Source organism: Molothrus aeneus, chromosome 1, assembly GCF_037042795.1.
Source record: "Molothrus aeneus isolate 106 chromosome 1, BPBGC_Maene_1.0, whole genome shotgun sequence".
NCBI classification, from domain to species: Eukaryota; Metazoa; Chordata; class Aves; order Passeriformes; family Icteridae; genus Molothrus; species Molothrus aeneus.
Genome location: NC_089646.1, coordinates 46,941,019 through 46,964,725, shown reverse-complemented (window position 1 = coordinate 46,964,725; position 23,707 = coordinate 46,941,019). Strand labels below are relative to the sequence as shown.

At 40.4% G+C, this 23,707-nt stretch overlaps 1 protein-coding gene across 3 annotated transcripts in view; it reads right to left on the bottom strand.

The window, feature by feature from the left end:
* Nucleotides 1-23,707, bottom strand: part of BMPER (BMP binding endothelial regulator) — a 147,924-nt gene that overhangs the window by 99,242 nt on the left and 24,975 nt on the right. For all 3 annotated transcript variants that reach the window (XM_066556478.1, XM_066556469.1, XM_066556487.1), the window contains 3 exons: nucleotides 12,526-12,608; nucleotides 10,949-11,039; nucleotides 9,685-9,767 (listed from right to left, as the gene is read on the bottom strand). In XM_066556478.1, coding sequence (XP_066412575.1) covers nucleotides 9,685-9,767; nucleotides 10,949-11,039; nucleotides 12,526-12,608 — 257 coding nt within the window. The remainder of the gene's footprint in view (nucleotides 1-9,684; nucleotides 9,768-10,948; nucleotides 11,040-12,525; nucleotides 12,609-23,707) is intronic.

Below are 23,707 nucleotides of genomic sequence, written 5' to 3'. Positions count from 1 at the left end.
AAAAGAGACAAAGTCACAGCAGCAGATGCTGTGTAAGTCTTGCTGATACAAGACTTTACATGTGCCTGTCAACTACAAAAAGCAGTGGAGAATAGAAGATATAATAAACATGGGATTTTCCCTCCCTGCATCATCCCAGACATACACATACTTGCTTAAGTGCAGCACTAAAAAACCTAGAGGGGGAGGAATGGTAATTGCAAGAACCTTTGGGAATTTAAAAAACTGACCTCAAAAGACAGGGAGCAGGGCAGTTCAGCTGGCTGCTGAAAGAATAAATAGTACATCAACAACTGAGACTGCTAGGAAGAATTGCTATTCATCTGCATCCAGGAGAAGGAAAGTTATGCTGCCCCTAGGAGAGAGGGCAGAGAACAGACAGAGCACTGAAAAGAAAATCCTTACAATTCTTGCAGTTAATTATTTTTGCATGCATTAACTCATTTTCAAATTTTTGTTGAGAATATTGAGTATATGGGTGCAAGGCCGAGGGTAGTAAAAGGAACAAGACTCTCCTCATTTTTATGCTCTCAGAGTTGAGACTGGCTCTGTTTTTTCCTGTGAAGAAGGATTCTGTTGGCAAAGGCACATTAGCTTCTGTCCTACTCTCAGAAAATTCCTGATGCTGTGTTCTGGAGAAGGAAAAGAAAAAAGGGAAAAGGAACCATACAAAGCATGCAAGCTACTTAAATCCTTTTGGGCTCCAATGCCTCAAACATGAGATCTGAGTGCTGGAAATCTGGTCTTTCAATTGCATCAACTCTGACACCCAGGTAGGGGCAATAAAGAAATTTCCATGCCAATGATTTTAGCACAAAATAACAAGTAATGCCAGTAACTCCAGTTAAAAAAAAAAAAAAAACAGCACATGCACACACACACACATCTGCTTTCTGTAGAAAATCTTGATGCTTCATTACAAAGCTTCTGGCAGAGAGCTGAAAACTTCTTGGGTTTTCAATGAACCTTGGAGTTGTTAAGTTTAATGGTGTTCTAGTCATGTTTGGGGACAGAAGTTTAGGTACCATGGGAGTGGAACTTCCTGGAAGAAAGCTAAGACATTCAGGCAATTTCTATGGCTGGAGTTAGAAAGCGTTTTTAAGGCATCACCTTTCATATTCAGGCACCCACACCAGAAGCTGGGTGTTTACATCCCACTCCTGACCCTTTGCTGCCTGCAAGGATTTCTGCAACTTTGCTTCACATTGATGTACCCACAGCAGAGTGCCAAGGATGTTGATAGTTTAGCACCTAGTCACATTCTATTTCTGACAGGTTAAACCCAAGGGAGTAAATCACTGTCATGTCTCAAAGCACTTTCTTTTTTTCCTTTTCTGTTTCCCATGTCTATTTTGACAGCCAATGAATTATTCTGCCTATTCTGCTCTCAGCCTAACAGGATGCATTGTATGAAAAAGTTACAGCCTGTCACAATCCTGAAAATAATTTGCTGGGTATCATTTTACTCCCCTTGACTATTCAATGTGTTTGTCTCAAATCATTAAATAAGGCAAAAATAGTAAGTATTTTTGCTAACATTTAAAAAGTTGATGGAATCCAAGGAGCTTTAGCTATCCTTTCAATACAACTAGTTTGTTTTTAAAAATGTTAATTTATCACATATCCAGCTGGAGACTAGTTTATCAGTTAAAGCTGGAAACCTACTCTCTTATCAACACAAAATGCTTCAAGAACAGAAAACAAAAACAATGCTGTAGGATGCAGTAGAAAGAGCAAGGAGAATTTAGGTGGAGCGATAGTAAGTCAAAATGGAATTTGGCAAGCACACTAGAGCTCAACAGCAATTCAAACTTATTGATCCCAAGTTTCACTTTACATCTTCTACAAAATATATTAAATAGGAACAATGTCAACAACAATAACATGATTAACTAAAATAATTCAATACCCAAAGTGGTACAAGGTCAAACTTAAGAAAAACAGGTGGAAAATCACAGAATTTCAGAATATTCTGAGTTGGAAGGGACATACAAGGATCATTGAGTCCAGCTCTTAGGTGAATAGCCCATACAGAAATCAAACCCACAACCTTGGTGTTATTAGCATCATGCTGTAGCCAACTGAGCTAATATTCATTTTCATTCAAAACTAGATTGCATAAGGTCTTGAGCAACCTGGTCTAGTGGGAGCAGAGGTGGGACTAAATGATCTTTAAGGTCTATTCCAATCCCTTAACGTTCTGTGATTCTATGATAAAACCTAAAGCCTCATATGTAACAATATATTTTCTCCAATAGTTTATTTTTATTTCATTTTTTGCTTTTGAAATCAGAGAGAGGAAAACAAGTAGGTGCTATGCAGTTAATTAAGCTCTCCTGTAAATTAATTTACTAGGAGATTGTGTGTACTAAACCATCTTTTCTAAGGACACAGAGGGTTGTGTGCAAGTTTAAAATCATTAACTATTGTTATCTGATAACAAGCCCCAAACCTGTGACATCCAAGTTTATTTAAACTGAAAGGATGACAAACATGAAAGGCAAGCACTCCTACTCTCTTTTCAGCCTTCCCTTCATTGTACCACCAGCCAAAAGGGTCTTGGACTCTCCATAAAATGTTTGGCAAACAAAGGCCCTGTTAATTGACAAGCTATTGCTTTTACTGCTTCCTACCACAATTTGTAGGAATCTTTTAGACTCAAATCAATTCTGCACACAAGCCTTCCCACGAGATGCCACACGCATTCTCATTTGAAGCCACTTACAAGAACTGCTACAGCCTCTCTCATAAAACCTTTGTCTTCACTGGGCACTTCTGGAACCACGTGCAAGCTTTTCATCCCCTGATGGACAGCAGGTTCCTTTTTTGCTTGTTTGCTTACTTTAACCAGGTTCTTTGTTTTCTGCCATCTTACTGCTTTGTTTTTACTTGAAGATAGATCCTTGCCTTTGCAAGGAGTGAGTTACAGCAGAGATGTTTGCAGTCCTCATTGCACCCCAATGCCCATAAAAAATAGTCCTCTCATCAGAAGCTGCCTGTTAACAGCTCTCCTTTATTGCTAAAGCTCAGTCTAGTTAATTCTTCTTTGTCAGTAAGAATAATCAATCTCAGCCTGTTAATTAGGAAAAGTTTAACAGAGAACAGACACCTGACAGCATAAGCTCTGTTCCTTTTTCTTTCAGGAACAACAGCAACCTGCACTCGTGGTATAAGCCCTTATTATCGTCATTTAAAAGTGGTCAGCATTATTGTTTTCTTTATATGCTTTAGGAATGCAAAATCCACCCTGCTTTGTGTATTTATTTCCTTTAAATGACAAGAAGTCCTGGACACTTTTTTTCTGTACTGCAATGCCCTGTTCAGGAGTATTGTTAATCAGCATTCATTTTGGCCACTCAGGTAGCCAAGAAGCTTTAAGTCTTTCATGGCTTCTAGTGTCACTTAATTAATTCACTATCACAATACCATCTTTGATCATAAAACTGGAAAGACAGTCTCTGTCTAAACAAGAGCATTATAAAGTTAGAGCACTTTCCTCCAATTCCTCAGCATTTCTACCCTCATTTTCTAACAGGAGAAATTCCCCACAGAAATCTGCTAAATCATGCTTTCATCTTTCTTCACATTTCTTTTTCCTCATTTTTTTCCTCTCAGGGACAGAATACAGGTCTTTAGAGTATAAAGCACAACATGCTCATACATGTCATCTCAGAAATAGTAACTGGGTAGTGCTACCTATATGAAACGATGGACAAGGAAGAACAGCTGAGGCAGACTCCTCTGACTGCACAGCCAATGGAACAAGGACCATGCTGAAGCATGGAAGGAAAATTTGAGCTGAACCCTGAAGAGTAGGAGGGGCAAGAAAAAAGGCTTAAGGAAGAAAGAAATGGATATGAGAAAGAGGCTGTGTGTTCTGAGCCCATGATCCTTAAAGAGTATTCTATTCCTTCAGGGAGCTGCTCAATACCTCTATTCCCTTGGGAATGCACCCAAACAGGGCACAGTCTCTCGCTGCATAGAAAGACTCATTTGATCCCCACCAAAATTAAAAGTATGATGAAGGGCTTCTGCAGCCTGAGCTGGGAACACACTCTGAGTAGGTGAGCTAGGAAGCCCTGCAGGTAGAAGAGACATAGGATGAAAGTCAAGTATCCACAGAGGGAGGAAATGAGACTTTAACACAGAAAATTGTTTCTGAAATTCTAAGATCTTAAGTGCTTATGAATAAAAATTATTTACACTGAATCATGCCCACTTGTACTGCTATGCCACAGTCTACTTCTATTTCAGAAAAATTGTTAATATTTTTAGTATTTATTTTTAACTTTGCTTCTTGACTCCTATTAAAATAATTTTTAACTTTTTCTCAGAGGTGTGTTTTTTGAGAGAAATCAGAAAAAAATATTTTAAATGGCTATGCATGTTGATAAAAGAAAAAACACACTGGTTTTAACCTTTTCTTTTTAAATGTCCAAATTTTTTTTGAAACACTGGTATTTCCAAAATTTAAGGAATTTAATATTTTAGACATGGCCTAGGTAGTGTACAATCCCCATGAAAGCAGGTATACCTTTTGAAGCCTGAAGAAAATCAGATAAAGGAAATATAAATAACAGGAGAATGCCTGTCTCCATGCTGCATTATTTTACTCACTGAAGTTCAGCACATACCAAGTCCTTGGTCTTCCACACCCACCTTCACAACCACACTTCACCCACCTGCAGGACTGTTTTTTTATTAGGCTACTGGGAAAGCCAAACTCTCTAGCCTTGCAAAAAGCCTGCAAACAAAACTATGGGGTATTCCCAGAGAGACACAGTGACCAACCCTCCACATCCCATTTCTGAGCACTCCCTTTTGCATCTCCATTTGCATCCACCCATAAACCAACCACTTCACTTATGTCACTAACTTTGAAAATGTGAACACTGCTCCTACCAAAAGACCAACTCTTTGCTTTTCCACCCCTCGCTACAACTCCTTGTCTCTGTTTCTTAGCCCCAGAGTAAGGGCAGACAGTGTCTGCTGCAGTTTGGAGCTGAATCAAAGCAGCTGAAGTTCATGGAAATTTGGGAAGATCAGCATTTGGCACTGCACTAAGGATGGAAATTTGAATTTGAATTATCCTCAGCCTTCACTAAGGATACATTTAATTCCGCGTTCCCCTCAGCTTCCCAGTAGGCTGGCGTACCTCCCCCACTGTCTTTTGTGGTGGGAATGTTTTCCAGCAGCTCCCAATACCAGCTAAAGCCAAGCCTTTAAAGCAGTATCAGGGTGCTTAATCACCCAGCTGACTGCAGGGGCAGGATCAGTCTTGGCTATCTTCAGCCATCTCTGGGGCCAGGAGCTGGGTAGGCTCCCCCTCGAGTTAGTGGAGGAAGATAAGCATCTGCAGAGAGTAATCTATCCCACCTCTCTCTCTCCCTGAATTAACTGAAGAGGAGCCCAGATAAGTAGTTCAGATCAGACATATTACTTCTGAATAGCTGCAGCTAGACAAGATTAATTCCACCCTCAGCATCCAAAACACTTACATATGTAGTTTCTCATTACTTATCACAGCTGAAACGTCTGTTACTCATTGATTTAGAAACAGATTTTGCCGCTGTGATTTCCTTTTCGTTGTGCAGAATGTTTATTATTCAGTATTTGTACCCTAGCATGCAGGAATATAAGTGACAAGACATTTCCTGCACACACACAGACCCACAGTGCACCTGCAGACCAGTAGCTGGGCACATCTTGAAACCCTCTGAGCAGTGGTTTAAAAGCCCCCGATGATGATGCAAAGGAGATTGAGCAGAGGCTCCTTTTTGACTCAGCCCTCCAAGAGCCTCCAATCCCTGTGCTCTGCTTCCAGCTATTTGGGTTTTATTCCTTCCAAATCATTTTGGAAGAGCAGCTAGGAGGACAGCACTGCTTTTGTGAAATGATGCTGTCTGGGGACCAAACTCACATAACCACCCTGCTGATGGTCGTCCCCGGGACACGTCTCTCTGCAGGACAGACAGACAGCGCAACTTTTCCCACTCCCAGCAAGGCCATAACCCAAGCCTCCATTTCCCAAGCAGGTCCGCTTCCCTTCTCCCGGCAGGGGTGCGGAGTGAGGCCGGCGCAGGGCTGCGCTCCCGGCGTGGCGGTGCCTCGCACGGGCGCATGCCTCGCATGCCGCAACACGCAGCGCCCACGGTCTGGGCAACAGCGCTCAAAGGAGTCAAAAGGGGCTACTTATGAGTTTGGATACTACCACCTAAAGATAAGCTTCTCCATGGTTACCGCTCTCACGCAAGGTCACTTTCCTGCCAAAACTCCTCTCCTCCCTCCCTAGCCCTGTCTCCTTCCCCCTCCGCTATTTTTTTTTTTCCCAAACGTGCTACATCAAAGGAGAAAATGAAAACATTTACGATAATCATAGTCTGACTATTTTAATGCAGGCTGTAGGAAAGGAAACATGTAAGCCAAGTGCTCTTACTGTGCAAGCAGAAACACACTCTCAACCTCATAAAAGTAGTATCTGAGAAATAACACTTGATTAAAGAAGCCAGTCCTTCATTTAAGTAGGTGCTTATGGTAGGGAAAACAGCCAGGGTTTCTCTAGAACAGGCCACTGGCCTATCACGAAAAGCAGGAACAGGCCAGACAGATGAATTATAGTGAGACAGCTGGGTTTCAGCCGGGGTGCGAGGAGATCCCTATTATCCCATCCACCTTTCCTACACAAATGCCTCTCCCCAGGGAAACTGAGTCATTAAAAGCCAGCTCGTTCACTCCTGACAGGCAATATGCATTGAGTGAGAGGTGATACATTCTCATTTTCAGCAAGAAATCTTAGTGGCCCCAAGGAGCAGCTCACTTAGGAGAGCGGTAATGGAATACAGGGCCTTTCATCTCCGCCTCGCCGCCGCGAGCACCGCCTGGCTCGGTAACAGCCCAAAAGTTATTAGATAATGGCTGGTTTCGCTGACCTCCATGAAATGAGCTTGGTGGGTTAGGTCTGGTTTTCAGTAGACAATAGCTAGGACCACAAGTGGTGTTAAACAGGAACCACATTAATGAGTTGAGCACCCAGCAGGTAAGGTCCGAGTGAATTTCCCAGGTGCAGCCATGCCGTTGCTCTCTCTGCCCTCCAGGGCCATGGAACACATAGGAAGCCCTGCAACTGGCCAGTCTGCTTCACCCAGATGGGGACCCCCAGCTCCCGGGATCCCATTTATGTCCTTATTTACACAAACAATGTGTTAAAAACAAATAAACAAACAACAGCCATTTCACATTCTTTGGGAGCTCAGTAGGATCTAGTCAGCACCATTTGGAGCTGATAATACCACAAACCTGACCTACCAAAGTGCTGTCCAAAAATGTGTTCCCACGGTCCTGATCTGAAGATGTGTACTTACTTCTGGGTACATCATTTTGCAACAACAAAATCACTTTATCTAAGTAATTCCTAATTTTAATACATTTAGTGAGGTCAACCTTAGCAGATCAACCCTACATCTCTCCAGGAAAACAAACCACAGCCATCCCTCTTTACTTTCTTCCTGTTCAGTGGTATCTGTAGTACTAAGTTTGAGCTACCCCTGGGACAGTGATGGTCTGTGGACTCCAGAACTCTATCATTTGAAGAGCTTGCTCCCAAGAAAACGCAGAATTCACGCTGAAGTGAGAGTAGCTGGATACCATGTATAAAGTATAATATCCCCGAAGTACCTTAGCAACACTTTGTGCTACTTCCTATGCCAAGTTTCCACAAAAGACTGAAATTCCAGAAAAAATATAACTTGGGTTGAAGAGCTTCCATCCATCTGTTAAAGCCTGCACAAATTACAGCACATCACACACAAGCCTGTTTCTATCACCTTGCATGAATAGATAGGTATCTTCAAATAGACATCCATCCACCAATTGCTTAGATAAGAGATTCACTGAGGACCCATTCCCAAAAGGGATGCAAAGCAGGCAGCAAACTGTTATCACAGCCCTGAGAATGCCCCCTTTATTTACTTCAAATTTAAATCACATAGGAATAAGCACAGTTTCCATTTCTGGGGGAGACTGGCAAGAGGGTAAAAAAGGCTCTGCAGAAAGACGGAAGGAAGGTCTGGTGTGGCTTACACATTGATGCTCTTTAGCTGTCAGAAAGATTCAAATGGAGAGCTGGACATTTTAAACAGATGCCATTAACATCCAAAACAATCATGGTGTCTTTCTTGGAAGGGTAGTTAAGTGGTTTTAAACTTCTTACTCTCAATAGTTGATGCATTCCCTTCTCTAACACAGCTGAGACTGGTAACTCTCAAGGTCAGATCTTCAGGTGTGACCCTTTATTCTTTTATTTCTTTACACTGCTCTCCAGTGTAAAGGTACCTCCCTCCAATGCTCTTCTCTGCACAGAAGCTTCTGACAGTCAGAGAACAAAGGAAAGTTGATCAAGGAGATGCTGGTACACCATTAACTGGGCAATAGGCAATGTCTGTACAGTACTTATGAAAGAGCAAAGCAGAACCCAAAAAGACTCAAGCATGTCTCCACAGACTTCTCAACCATTCAGACCTGCCTTACCCTGAGGACCATAACAAAGGAAAGCCAGAGTGTAAAGCTGCTGCTTTACAGCTGAAGTGAGAAAGGGACCCACCAAGTACAGAGGGAGTTCTCAGCCTGAGACTGAAGGCATTCAGCAGAGCAGGAGCCCAGGGCATATATCACTGTGACATGTGTGATGTTTTCGTTATTACAGGATTAAAACTTTTTTTAAAAATTACCTTAGCACCCTGATCTCCACAGGATCCGTGATGACTTAGTGTAAATTAATTTTGCAGATTACCAGGAATTTTTTCCCCACAGAACAGTTCAAGTACTCTGCAGCAGCTTCATTAAATCACTATGTGTAAAGTTACATCAATTTTTGAAGTCTATCATTCCCTCCTCCTTTTTTGATTTTATTTTAATGATGCAGGAGAACTGTATCTGGTACTGACTAATTTCTTGGCATTCTACTGAAATGTATAGCCTTACATATTTTGCTGATAACCGGCCCACAAATTACAACAAAAGCAGCGATTTGAACTTTGTGTTTTGCTCATCTCACAGATTACAGAAAGGAAGCCAAAGCTATCCACCCCAACTCATACAGCATTATCTTTTAACTTAATAGAAGTGAAAAAGAAGTCTGCACTCATTACTCAAAGGACACAATTATTACTTCCTCTCTATATTGTTGCTAGTCAAGAATAAAATCCAGGATATGACCTTTTCATCAAGCGTCAAGCCAAAAATCCACCTGGGACAGCCACAGGAGGCAACCCTCATTCTTTCACTCAGTAATTCAGAGCAAAGGCCCTTGTTGTATCTAGTTGAAAGGAATCCTTGGAAAAGTTTGGCTTAAGGAAGCATCTAATAAATGCTGATCAATAGATGAAGGCCAAAAAGATTTCTGTCTCCTCCTGTATGATCCTATCACAAAAAAGGCACCGCTAATTCAACAGATCAGCCCTCTTCCAAATAACCTGCTCCACCTGCATACAGTGGAAAAGATTATAAACTCAAATTGTGAGTGATACAATGTATTAATGCCATAAATTCTCCAACAGAGACCTGAATTCCAAGAGAAGAAAACATAATAGTGTGGGATTCCTTATATTTTTTGCTTTGTTATGGCAATAATAATGTGCCTTTTGAAGTTCATACAGGGAGATACAATGCCAAAAGGCAAATACTTACAATACAAGAGCACTTGGTACATTTATTTCCTTCAGGCCTAAATTCTTCTCCTTCATTGTAAAGTCTCCCTTCAAATACACAACCTGGAAAACAGCATTTGAATAAGTTTGGCTCAAGGTAGAATGCTGAGTTTTCTCCCTAACACTCCCCACCATACAACAATATGAAAAGTAAATCGTACCATCGTCTCCAATACAGAATCATGGAATTGTTTCAGGTGGAAAAGACTCCCAAAATATCAAGTCCAACCTTTGACTGATTACTATCTAGTCAAGTAGACCATGTCACTAAGTGCCACATCCAGTCATTTCTTGAGCACCTTCAAGGATAGTGACTCCAACACCCTGGACAGCCCATTACAAGGTTAAAAACCTTTTCCATGCTGAAATTCCTCCTGGTATCATCAGGGGAGACTGAACCTCCCTTGGCACATCTTGACACTGTATCCCCTTGTCCTGTGACTTGTTGCCTGGGAGAAGAAACCAATCCCCACCATGCTACAACTTCCTTTCAGGTAGCTGGAGAGAGAGGATCATTTCAGAAGAAAACAAATCCTGAACAAATCCTTGAGAAACCCTAAATGTCTTTTGTGGGGAGGAGGTGGGGGGAGAGGGGGAAAGCAAACATCCTTCTACAGCACATAAATATGCAAAAATGAAGTTGAGGCAAGTCTCCCATTAGAATTGCCTTTAAAACAGTTTTTTGGCTGTTTGCTTTTTAATAATTCATTCTTACTCCCTAAGTTTATACTAGATATTAGCAGATATTATAACTAATCAAAATATAATAAATCCATTATATCACAACTGGAGCAATGCTTACCTTCAAAATCACTGATAAAATCAAATTAACCTAAAAAAATGGCAATTTGCCACTGCACTTCACAAAGGCAAACCCATTCTCACTCCCCTTCATAAGTTAATCTCCTTTTTTATGATTACTCTTATCCTTCCCTTCCTCACAAAATCATGGTCATCGGTCATGCAAACCCACCTTATAGACCCTCTAAAAATGACACAAACACACCTGTGAATATTAGCACAGGATATTGCCCCTGCATCCCCTGGTCTGCATGTCCTCTGCTAAAGCATATTAAATAAATCTTGTGTTATATTGATCATTGTGAGTCACCAGCCCACATTTTAGTAAATTTTTGAGTATAGCAGATAAGTTAGAGGCAGCCTCCCAGCCTCCCAGGTGATGATGAGTATCATAAGAAATACAGCTGCACATGTAGAATAGCATCTTAACCATGAAATCTCACCTGGACACACAGGACAACACATTCCCCTGAGTTTGGAAGGGTTTTTGCAGTGAACAACACACTGTACTTCTGATTCTACTATCACTCCTTCCTGGAAAAGAAGCAGATAAGACACATTCACTGTTAGCATTGCGGTTGCTTTAACAAGTAAAAATTCACAATTACATTCAGTAGAATTGAAGCCCAGCACATGCTGAAAAGCATTGGCTTTCAAAACTTCTTTTCTTTCTGTACCTGCTGCCTGGTATCAGGATTCAGGTTAATCCACACTCAAAAGACCCACTTCAGTCTCCCTGACTCCAGACATGGGATTTGCCTTAAAATGCATCAGGTAAAAAAACCAAGTATCCTCTTAGGGAAAGGAATCCTGCTTTATCAGGAATCCTTAACCTCGGTAATCTGCCATGCAGCTCTGGTGAAAACAGGCCAGACACAAGGCATTCTCCTCCCTCTCCTATTGGAGGAAAATGGACTTAGTTAGCAGATAAAAGCATCTTGTTCTGTAGAGGGGAGACACTTATCTTTGATATTTTTCCTGATAAGTATTAGTGAATTAACATTTCCTGTACTTATTCGAGAAGTCAAGAGTCCTGAACAAACCTGGGTGTGAGGATGTATGCATAAAAGCTGCTACCTTTTTTTTTACTTACAGCTGTTTGAGGCAAGGCCAAAATGTTTTTTAAATGTGTGGATCTAGGGTAAACAGAATCACCCAGTTTTGCATTTTGACACTGAAACAGGCAATAAAGAATTGACCATTTCATGCAACATATTGATGTAGTGAATTTCTTTTCATTAGGTGCAAAAATACAGACTACTGGTCCAGCTTCAGTCATCTCAGTGTACTTATTTTCAAAAATTAATTGGTTTCACAGAGCAGAAGTTTTAGAGAAAAAGAGAAAAAAACCCTTGAAACTCTCATCTCCTCTTAGTAGAAGCTCTTCATACTCACAAATCTCTTCGCTGCCATTCTTAGTAGCTGCCTGAGTGTTACTGTTAAAACCAGATCAAATTGTCAGCAAAAATGGCAGACTTATTTACAGACATAAGCTAAAATTGCCTACATAATTACTTGGTTTGAGCCTGACAAGCAACAATCTTGAAAATGTTATGTTTGCGGATAGCCAAGCTACCAAAAATACCACTGTGTTAAGAGTTCAGGAGCCCAGGAAAAAAGATTTCGTTGTGAGTTTTTCTTAAAGAAAGCTAAAACTCATGGACACATACACACAGAAGTGTCCAATTACTAAAATAATTTGTATCTCACAAAAGGGCTTCAAATGCTGAAGAAAAGAGGACTTAATTCAAAGTCAAGACAGCAGGAAATGGCATGGCTGTGTACCTCCCCTTCAGCAAAGTTTGGATATTGGGGTGCTCAAGTCATTTAAAATCCATACTTCTGAATATTTGGTTATAGCTGACTGCATCTAAGTGGATTTAAATTACTTTAAATGCAAAGTCCATATTGTGCTTTGGGCATAAAATATTTCAGGTTATTTGGATTGGATAAATGAAGGCTCAGGATTTCCTGGGAAAAGCTTATAACTCAATTAGCACGATTTTTATGACATCCTTACCTGGCACTGGTATGTAACACAGGGATTGCTGGGGAGGTGCCATTTCATGGAGCTGTTGTACGTTTTTCCTTCAAAACTGCAATCTAGAGGATGAGAGAGAAGCCCCTCAGTTCAGCTGAACAAAATCTTGTGGGAGGCTGCTGCTGAGGATCACAAGGTAGCATCCTAAATGCAACCCACCCTCTCCCCTGGGTTAACAGAAGAGGTAGAGCAGAGAGCTGGGATGAAAGAGAAGGATCATGTCCTGGGAGGACTGGCAGCACTGTCCCAGACACCTGCTGCTGATGCCCAACTGGCCAAACTCCTTACTAACTCTGACTGGTCAAGAGAAACCAAAATCAGGGACAATTCACTTAAAAATGGATGTCAGTGCTTGCTCTGCAGTCCATTCAGGAGCTACTTGGTTACTCAAGCACTGGAATGGGGAGAGGGAGAAAAGAGGGTAAAAGAAGAGCTGGAAGCATTCATCATGTAGCTGGGCCATGCTATCTTCATCCATTAACCAAAGGCCTCGGGAGAGCCCTTCAGCAAGCACAGCTCAGCAGGGATGAGCTGACACTGGCAGAGCTACCTCTCCTTAATGCCTTTTCATATTCATGACAGGAAGGATCACCATCCACATGAACTAAAAGCCATCAAGTTCTGTGTGGGTATGGTGAATCTCCTGGAGAGACATTTTGGACTCTCATAGAGTTTGGCTTTATTCATCTTTTTGTGCTATATGACAACTTTGTTAACAGAAAACAGGTTTGTTTACCCGTGCACTGGATCAACCCACATTTATTTTGTGCAAAATGAATTTTCATGGAGCCATTTGGAAAAAAGCAAACACCAAAACAAACATTAATTTTCACTTTTTTGATTATATGTTTCTACTAGTTTCCCTTCCTTTTTGGTTTTCTCTTTTGCCATTTTCTGGTATTTTGCAAAAAAGGAAACCAAAAAAGAAGACAAAGAAAATAATAAAATAACTCACCAGAGAAGCAAGACCAGAAAATACTTATGAAGTAGAAATATAATATTTGTTTAAAAAGAGTTAGTTTATTAATGCAACATAGTTTCTACTAAAAAATAATTCTTTAGAGACCTAGAGTGGTTCTGAGAAAAATTTGGAAATAACACATACCCCATTTTCTGTGGGAAAAATGCCCATTTTCCATTTATTGCTTTTAGGTTGGTTTTTTTTTCCTAGTATATTTTATTCAAAATTAGCTTGATCAAAGAGCCCATGAAACCAACAGGAGTCTTGCCAAAGACTTTGAAACACAGACATGTACATGGAGCTACAGAATCTCAGAACTACAATCAGTCAAACAATGCCCAGGGCACCATTCTGTTTCCACACCCTACCTCAGCAACTAATGTGTGTCTTTCTCTGCTGTGTAGGGTGCACTGTCCTGCTTTGGAATAAGTTTTATATCCTTCTGAAAATAAAGGCAATTTATCAGCCCTACACCAGTATATCTTTGAGCCTACTGTAAAAAAAAAGATCAAGAGTCACAGCTCTGAGGTACTCAGGACCTTAAAATCTCCTTAAAATAATTTTGAATTCAACACAAAATTTAAAGGAATCATGATATATAAAGATCATTTGCAAATGTGTTAACTGCCTCCATTTCAGTTCCTAAACAACAGAAGGCTTGTACTTCATTATTTGCAGTAATCAAATTCTTTTTCCAGGATAAATACAGAGCAACACAGGAGAAAATTGTAGATGCTGTGGCCATTTCACTTACCTAAGCTGAAAGAGGTATATTTTGAAAAGAGATGACCAATAGTCTCAAAATTGGCTCTGATAATTTCATCTTTGCCAAACATTGAAAGGCACAAAGTATACATCTGAGTCTCATAGTCTTAAATAGAAAAGCCCCTATTAAATTATTTTGAATAATAAAGAAATATTCAGATTCTCAGTGCATTAAATACAGTTCTCTGAGCTCTCATACATGCAGGATAACACATCAAGAGAAGAGTGTGCAGCCCTATCCTCCTCTTATGCATTTTGAAGTTCCATTCTGAAAACCACTGAATTAATCTTGCAACACAGTCTCACTTACTGCTCACTGAAAACCCTGATGACTGCAGAGCCTATTCAATGTGTTTAACATCCCCAAGCTGCTGAAGCCCAGGTCAAGCTGGTCCCAGTCTGAGAAACAGTTTACAAGTCAGGACACTCAGCATGGAACAAGCTGTGTTGTTAAATATCTGTGTGTATATTTTACCAGAATCAAGAATCAAGGGCTAGGTTGGAAAATAGCAACTGCAAAAATACCTTACATATTTGCTCAGCAATTATGTTCTTTAATGTAAAATGTTTCTTCTAAAAGAAAGCTAATGACCCTGGGCTAATCTGCATGTACAGATGTGCATATTAAAGTGAAATTTTCAGCTCAAGGATTAGTCTGGTCGACAAAGCTTGAAGGTATTGCCCTCATGTAGTCAGCACTGCTCTTGCCTAAAGGGCATATCCAAGCTGTGCTACAAAACCCTCTGTCCTGCAGCATTGTCCCTCTGGAAAGCAGCAAAGGCACGGCACACCAGGAACAACCATGGTAAGGAGAGTCTGCAGGCACCTAAAGGGGAGTTTAAAAATGGGAACCAGAATGGAAAAGACTGCAGAAGCATTGGAGGGACTAAGACTGCTCTCTCTGGTGTGGGCCAGCAGGTTGAATGAGGGAGACAGAGCAGCTCCCATCCAACACCAGTGTGAGGTGCGGTGGGAGCTGGATTTCAGCAGATGCTCAGCAGAAGGGGCAGCATGAAGGAAGGGAGAGTTAGCCAGTGTAAAAAGCTATGGGGGAAGGCTGAAAGTCAGGCAGAACTGAAAAGAGTAAGAAGGGAGTGTTTTACAATCTCTGGGTGACGCTTTAACCTGTCTCTGGCCACAGGTGTGCCCTGACACTCTGCCCTTTGGACGCCCCAGAGCTACACCCACTACTCACTCTTCAAAAGGAAAAAGAAACAAAGCCCACATACCAGCTAGTTTTTCTGAACCTCACTTTCAATGTACAGATCTCTCAGCTGACACCTGCAAACATACAGCTGGACTTTCCTAGTCCCTTTACTCACAGCATGGATATTTCTGGGCCTCACCTAAATTCATCTGAGTGAAACTTGCTGCATTCTATGTGCCAGCTCAGTCAAGCCATTCTGGCTCATCCATGGTTAAAGGTCCACCATATTTGGCCTAGAAACTAGAAGTCACTGAATATTTTGTTTTCAGAAGTCCCTGATGTCAGTTTCCACAACAGAGTATGAGGGAAGATCCTTGAAGTTCCTAAAAATCTTTTAAAGCTGTTTTTGTCCCCCCAAAAGCCCTTTGGAAATATTAGTACATTAACTATCTTTCTCCATCCACCATTCAAAGGAAGAGCAAAAGAAACTAATAAATCAAGATCAGAGCTTAGGACTATCACTTAAATGCTGTCTACTTACTTCTGCCTGAATACCTACTTAAAAGAAAAATTTAAAAGGGTTACAGAGGAAGTTTTCAAAAAGGGAACTCAAAAAGTCTGAGAACACTCTAAGGAGTATGCGAAAGATTTGACATTAATAAGTAAATTTGATCCTGACTCATATACTCCATAAGGAAAACCTTTAGGATTCCAAATATGGAAGGAAGTTAAATATTAGTGGTCTACATCAATTTTAAAAATGCTGAAGTGATTCATATCAGTCAAGGAGTGTGTCCTAATTTTTCAGTCTTTCCTGCTCCTTTCTTTAAAAATAGCTGGTGTTTTATTAATGTAAAATATTAACTTTCAGTTAGTTGTAGGTTTTGTTGCCATTGCCTCCTTCAACCCAAATAGTTCAGATAAGTCCTGGATAAACATGCAAGCCCAAAGTTGCTTATCTGAATCTAACCAAACCACTAAATACTTTGAAGTTGGTCAATTGTTGCATATGCAGTGGAAACTAATGCTAATTACCTTCTAGTCACCTCTTAAAGGCAAAATGATCCTCCAGATTTAGTTCCTCTGACACAAAAAAAGAATGATGCTAAAACACTAAAATAACTTCTAATATAATTATTTAGCTACCTTGTTTTAATATTTTGCATGCCATACTTGGGGACCTTTGTTTCAAATATAATAAACCAACCCTTGGCCAATTTAATTTGAAAGAATAATTTCATTCTTAAACAAGCATCCTCACGGAGAATTGGACGAGAATAACCAACGAGGCGAATTATAGTAGATTTTTCTGTTGGCATGTGGACAAGCTGATGATCAGGAAGACATTTGTCTTTCCAAATTGTACAACTCTCATAAATGGCCCTTTTTACTTCTTCCCCAGATACCCACCCATATAACAGAACCATGAAGATAGGGAAATTGACTGTAAGAGACAGTTTAGTAGTGCTGAAGCTTTGCCAGTGTCCTCAGGAGTTCATTAAAAAACAACCCTTTATTACTCAATTTGACATAGCCTACTTAGATTCTAGAAGAAACTTGTGCTTATTTTAGTCTAATGAGAATTTTATAGACAAGTCATTTCCTTATTCTCCCAAGAGAAAGTGATAGATTGGTGCACAATAGACTGGCTCCTCATCCCTCATTTCTTCAGCATCTTTCTTCTCCTATCAAGTATTTTTTTTTTTGCTCTCCCTCCACTTTTTGTTTAAAAATGCAACCTCTCTTTTGGCATGGAAAATAAACATTAGGAAAAAGAAAAGAGTCAGAAGACATGTTTTATTTAGTGTTTGATAAATTAATCCTCAGGGAGGTATCCAGGCATGCTAACACTAAGTACCAGTTCTAGCCAAAAAAAGGAGCCAACCCCAAAACCCTAAACAAAAAAACCACACCAATAGCTTGCACATTCTGCAGTATTTCTCTGGCATGAAATCAGTTAGCCAAACTAAAAGAACTGTGAATCACACATATACCTATTATGAAATATATTTTCACATGTAGCAGTGATGGTAGAGCCATTGACAGCTACTAGAAAATTAAACTTCCTGTTGAGTAACCCTGGTCTTCATTTGTCAACACAGAAGCATGAAAATGTATACAAAACCTCCCATGCTTATCAAGCCTAGCTCTAAACAGTGAAAATCCAACTCTTTCCTCTCTAACCAAGTCCAAGAAAACCTATTTGCAGCTGAACCATGGCAATTACAATACCCAAGGGATGCACAGGGGCCATTTAAAGGCTGCCCAACACAGCAGAGTGAGGAGGCCATGGGGGTGAGCTGTGCTAGGACCACACAGTTCACACACAGAGGATGCAAAGCAGCCCATATTCGCTGAGCAAATAGCAGCAGAAACAAAGACATCAACTTCTCCCAGTGCTGTTTTTGGCCTGTGCACACCACTGGAACTGAATTTTAACTTCCCAAATGTCTTGTGTTCTATGTATAGGGTGAAAAAATTTGCCCTGCAGGGTTCCTAAGAACCTCGCAATTCAAAATGGCATACATTTAGAGCTGCCATTGAATCTTGAGCTGATACTCAATGTGCTTGCCAAGCCTGGCAGCTGGAGAGCTTTCACCTCTCATGGTAATGAGAGCTGCCATGAATGATGTTGCTCGGTTATAAAATTACTTGCTCTTGTACCCAATTTCCCCACACCAGCAAAATCATCCAAGATCTGTACAGCTTACACCTTCAAAATTAAATAGTAAAAAAATTCTTATTCCGGTACTACATGTCCTAAGATGTCTATCATTTTGTTCCAGAAAAACATTACATGTGAAACCATCAGTGTGAAAATCTGTGTAACTGATGTTTGACTGAAAAACTATTTACAACAACACGACAAGACTGTTCATTGAAATGTCTTACATAAATGGAAAACTATATTCACCAAGGTAAATAAGAGTATCTGAAATTTGAGGCACTACCGAACACAACAGTATACACCAGACATTCAAGAGATGTCAAATGTATCTGCTAAGACCTTTGAAAGAAGAGCCAACTCAAAGAAAGGATGGAGAGATAGAGACCTTTTCTTAGCATAACCAGAAGTAATCAAAGGTGGCCCTGTGATGATACTGAATGGTACTGTCCCCGGTGGCTGTTTGTCACAGTTTCAAAACCTCTGCCTTTTCTTCAGATACAAAGCTAACATCTGAATGAACACTAAGATGAACCTGTTCTTCCAGCCTCAAGAAAAAGACCTTCTGGTTTAGAGCTGGAACACTCTACCAAGGGGACTCAGAAGCACTGAGAAGGGCCAAGAGAAAAGACTTGATTAGGTTCTCAAACCATCTCTCATAGCCAGTCCCTGACAGAAGCCAGGTCTAGATTATTCAGGTGAAGGTGAAAGAAATTTCTTTAGGAAAATATACATATTATCTTCATATCCCATCCTCCTCCATCCATGTATTATCCCTTGCCTCTGACAGCTTGCCTTAGAGCATGCAAGGATGAGCTGAAAGTTGTAGCGCCCCACAAAAAAGATCCCCCCAGTCAGTCTTGCATCAGGACACCAAAATGGTGTTGGGCACCTCACACTAAGGCTGTCCAGAGTCAAACAAAGTGCAGAGGTACATATGGACCCTGCAGGGTGTCAGTAGAGCAGCCAGAACACTGATAATCTCACAGCCTCCCTCTAACTTCCTTTGCAAGCCAGCCTAATAGTTGAAATTGGCTGCAATCCTCAACCATAGTATTTGATATCCTTTCCAAGAAATGCACAATTAACTATGATACCCTTGGATATTCAATATTTAGTAGACCTAGCACTGTTGTTGCCTGGGCTGGGATTCCATTCTCTGATAGATTCCATATCAATGGACCATAGCACAAGAATTTCTAAGATCAATAATTAATTACTAAAAGGAAAACCAAAAAACCAACCACAAAAAAAAAACTAACAAAAACTTCCCAATAATTCTCAAAAGTTAACAAGGACAGAAAATGCAAAATTGTGTATGAGAAGTGAAAGAAAATTCTGAACATCTTTTCTTTGTTGTAAAAGAATTCCCACCAACTTTTTCTTTGAACATCCATAGAAGATCAAGATTCTTAAGATAAGAGAGTAAAATATGGGACACAATTTTAGAAATGCAAACTTTATGCAGTCCTGAGCCAGCAATACCACTTCTTCAGAGTGCAAATAACTTACTAGTCGATGTGTAGAGAGCTCTATATGTAAGTGACGGGTCTCCATCCAACTAAATAAGATAATGCTGCCAAATCTATTTCTATAATCTCAGTGACCTCATAGGTTTTCATTAAATATATCAAGTAAAATGAGAGATGAAAAGTGACCTATTTATCCCATGCAAAAGTAATAAGAGGGCTTAATTTTTTAGTATTTTCAAAATGAATAGCATGCTAGACGTACGTGGTATGTTTTACAAACTACAGAAAATACCTGTCAAAAGAATAATCTTACTGAAAATTTTTCCTATTAGACTGAGTCACCTGCATTCTCCTTGCAGCAGGGAGCCATAATCAAGGGCCCCACATTTCTCTGTTCCAGACTTTTCACAAACACACAGCAAAAGTGAGCTTTGCCCCACCAACTTTACAATTGAGGTCCTATGGCCCAAAAGTCAAGAATGGTGTTAAAACAAATGGCTAGTCTGGAGGATTTAAATCTTAAATCCCAATTTAAATCTTAGACCTCATTGCAGCCTACAATTTCCTCACAAGGGGAAGCAGAGGGGCAGGCACAGGTCTCTTCTCTGTGGTGACCAGTGACAGGACCTGAGGGAATGAGGCTTTGTCAGGGGAGGTTCTGGTTGGATATTAGGGAAAGGTTTTTCACCCAGAGGGTGGTTGGGAACTGGAACAGGCTCCCCAGGGAAGTGGTCACAGCACTAAGCCTGACAGAGTTCAAGAAGCATTTGGACAATGTTCTCAGGCACATTGTTATCCTGTGCAGGGCCTGGAGTCAGAATTTGATGATCCTTGAGGGATCTTTCTAACTCAGGATATTCCGTGATTCTGTGACAAAGCAAAGCCAAACCTTTCCATATGCTACTTTCCAGCACAGTGAATTTTCTGATTGCAAAAGCTGTACTAGTAGCTGCTCCTTACTTTTTCTGTTTCTTACAAAATATGAAAAAAAGAAGTGCTATAAATTATCTAAGTAGCATACAAATACCCACATGGAAGCAAGGGACTTACGCTCAGCACACAACCATTTGCAGGAAAAGTTCTCTACCAACAATTCAGTTTCTCCTGTATGCAAAGCTCTGAATAGCAGAGTCCAGGTGGGTGCACTGCTGCAGGTACCATCAGAATAATTTGGGTTGCAAGGGACCTTTAAAGGTCATCTAGTCCAACCCCCCTCCTCGTGCTCCTCATGATAGAATAAAATGCACTGGCAGAGATGTGAAAAATGACTCAGTGGTGGTTTCCATCCTACATAAGCCTGCTCTGGAACATGCCCTTTGGTCTTAATGTTATCCTCCTGATGTTGCACTCAGATGACAGCAGCCATTCATTCACTCACTCACTCACTCACTCACTCACTCACTCACTCACTCACTCATTCATTCATTCATTCATTTCTTCACAAGGTAGGAAGATGTGAAGCTATCAAAGAGAGCTGGCAAGAGCCTCTAAGGCTTGATTAAGCTCTCCCAGGCTTTGGGAACAAAGCCAAGAAAAAAGTTATCAGGTTCTGATGTCTTTCCTTAGTAACATTTTGTTCATGTTTAGATGAAACGCAACTAGTTAAAAAAAAAAAAACCAAAAAACAAAAAAATTCCCTGTTTCCCTTTTCCTGCTTGCATTCCCCATGGGCACTCTGGCAGCTTGACAAAATGGTAACTGAGAATAAGTGCTGCAGGGCCAAGTCCCTGCTGCAGCTGAGCTCTGTGTGGGGAGTGCTGGGGAGTGCTCCGAAGGTAGCAGCTGAAGCGCTGCACTGCCAGCCTGGTGTTTGCAGCCTTCATTCCCCAGTTACCTCCCACAGGACACTTGTTTTGGACCTGGCACAGGACAGAGCAGGATCTTCAGCAGTGTTCAGTATGGTGGGAGAGCAAGCAGCCTCCCCTAAGGTAGAGGTGGCTCCATCAGCCTCTTCCCCTGGAACCAGAACAACCTGGGGACAGAGGGTGGTGTCAAGACTGTGGGAGTTAAATGGGTGCATATTTTGCTTTGCCTTTCAGAAAGCCCAGAAAAACTTACTCAGAAATTTAACACCTACTTTGAAAATTCAGTCCTTGAGAGCTTTTTCTTCTCCCTTTGAATTATGAAATTTAATGTTTTTCTTGTGTTTTAAGCACATAGAACCTGCCATCTTAGATCAGACCAAGAACCCTTCTAGTCAATAATCTTCTGTCCGATAGCAGCTACTACAAGACACCTTGGGAAGTGTGAAAAATACAGACCAATGTCCCTAGCTCTAGTTTAGCCTCCAGAAGGGCAGGAATAAGCAACCTGTCTGACTCAGAGGGAAAACAGGGCATTTTGATTTGTACCTTGCTCCTTTCCTAACAAACTCAGCATTCAGTTTTCCCCCTGGAGACCTGCTGAAGGTTGTTTTGATTGTGCCACAGAAGTATCTTCTATAACACTCAGAAACAGTTGCCATTCAGTTATTGTCAACTCAGAGCCCAGTATTGCATTGGTAAAGTTAGGACTGTTTTGTCCTCTGGGCATCCATTTATTCCCATTCACATTAATTTCCTTTGCTGCTTTGTCATCAGTTGTTCAGTGCCCTGAGAGCCTTTTGCAGCTCCTCACAGGCCATCCTCCTGCTTTGCTATGCTACAGAGATCAGGGCACCAGCAGCAAACTTCCTGTCCCCCTTCACCCCTTTTCTAGGTCATTTCCAAGCACTTGGGCAAATTGAGAACTTTGCAAGGATATGTTGGCAACATTTATTTACTATGAAAACAACCATACACTAGTTACTTATTTGCTGATGAGAAGAGTATCTCTAAAAAGTCAGGGCTGCTTCCTTTCTTCAGCAGCTTCCTTGTGAGGGATCTTGTTGGATGCCTAATAGTGGGATCTCTCTGTCCATTGATACATTCAAAGGACTCTAGCTAAGCCCTCCCTCTTCTATCTCAAGTACCCATTTGCCTCCTGATTCTGTTTTTGAATAGTTTATATTAATTATCCCATTAGAGATGTCAAGCATACCAATCTGCAGATGCCAGGCTCAAGCTTATCAATAATGTTCTGTAGGTACCAACCCCAATACAGGATAAACAGACAATCTTAAAAAGAGTCTGAATTGAAATACTGTTTGAACCAAAATACTGTTTGCTCAGCTTTGAAACATTCATTCTTTTCATTTTGCATGCATGCATGCACATATGCATATGTATGTGTGTAGAATTTTCAGACCATTGAGCAAATACACATCCCATTTTGAAACTGAAAAATCGTACTCCATCCTAATCCAGCCAACACTTAGCAACCTTTTCCTACAAAGCTGATACTAAACATGACAAAAGAAATAAATTACATTTAATTTATGTAAAATCTGCAATTCCAAATTCTTATCGTTTCAGTAATGGTTTAATTTTTTTTCCAGTTCGCTTCCTTCTCTTTAAAGTGTCGTGTTTCTAGACAAATCCTCAAATTGGGGCTTGCCAAACCTATTCCAAAGCTGCAGCACAGAAGCAAATCATAAGAACACCATCTAACACACCTCTGCAACCTTCCAGGAAAAATACACAGCCATTATGCCTCTTCCATCTAAATTTCAGTGTAATCTGTTCTCCTGAATTTGTATTTCCTCTGGGAAGGCAAGAAATGCTTTTATTACCCAACAATTTATTCTACCCTATCTCCCTCTCAATCCCACACAATCACTAGTGGAGAATTAAAAATGACAGAGGAAAAATAAAATAAAGCTGTTTGAATTTGACATTCTGCACCTCGTTGATTATGGAAGCAGTCCCTCAACAAAATTATTGGTTTAGAGCATATTACTTACTGTATCAATATAAAAAAAAAAGACTACATCTACTTGCTTATTTTTCATGTGGTTAAACATAGCAGATACATGCCATGCATGCTTACGCTTTATTATTATTATTATTTGATCATCATCTCATTTTAAACAGATTGGAATATACAATGTTGATCAATAAATAAATGTATAATGTTCAGATTGTTGCTTATTTGGCTTTCATAAAAATGTCCACAATATTATTGTTTTAATCAGGAAATATTTAATAAAATGAATAAAATTTGCTTGGTTTGTTTCCTTTCAAGGGGAGTAATAGGAATAGCCATAGATAATTACCCTGCTCTTTATTAATCAG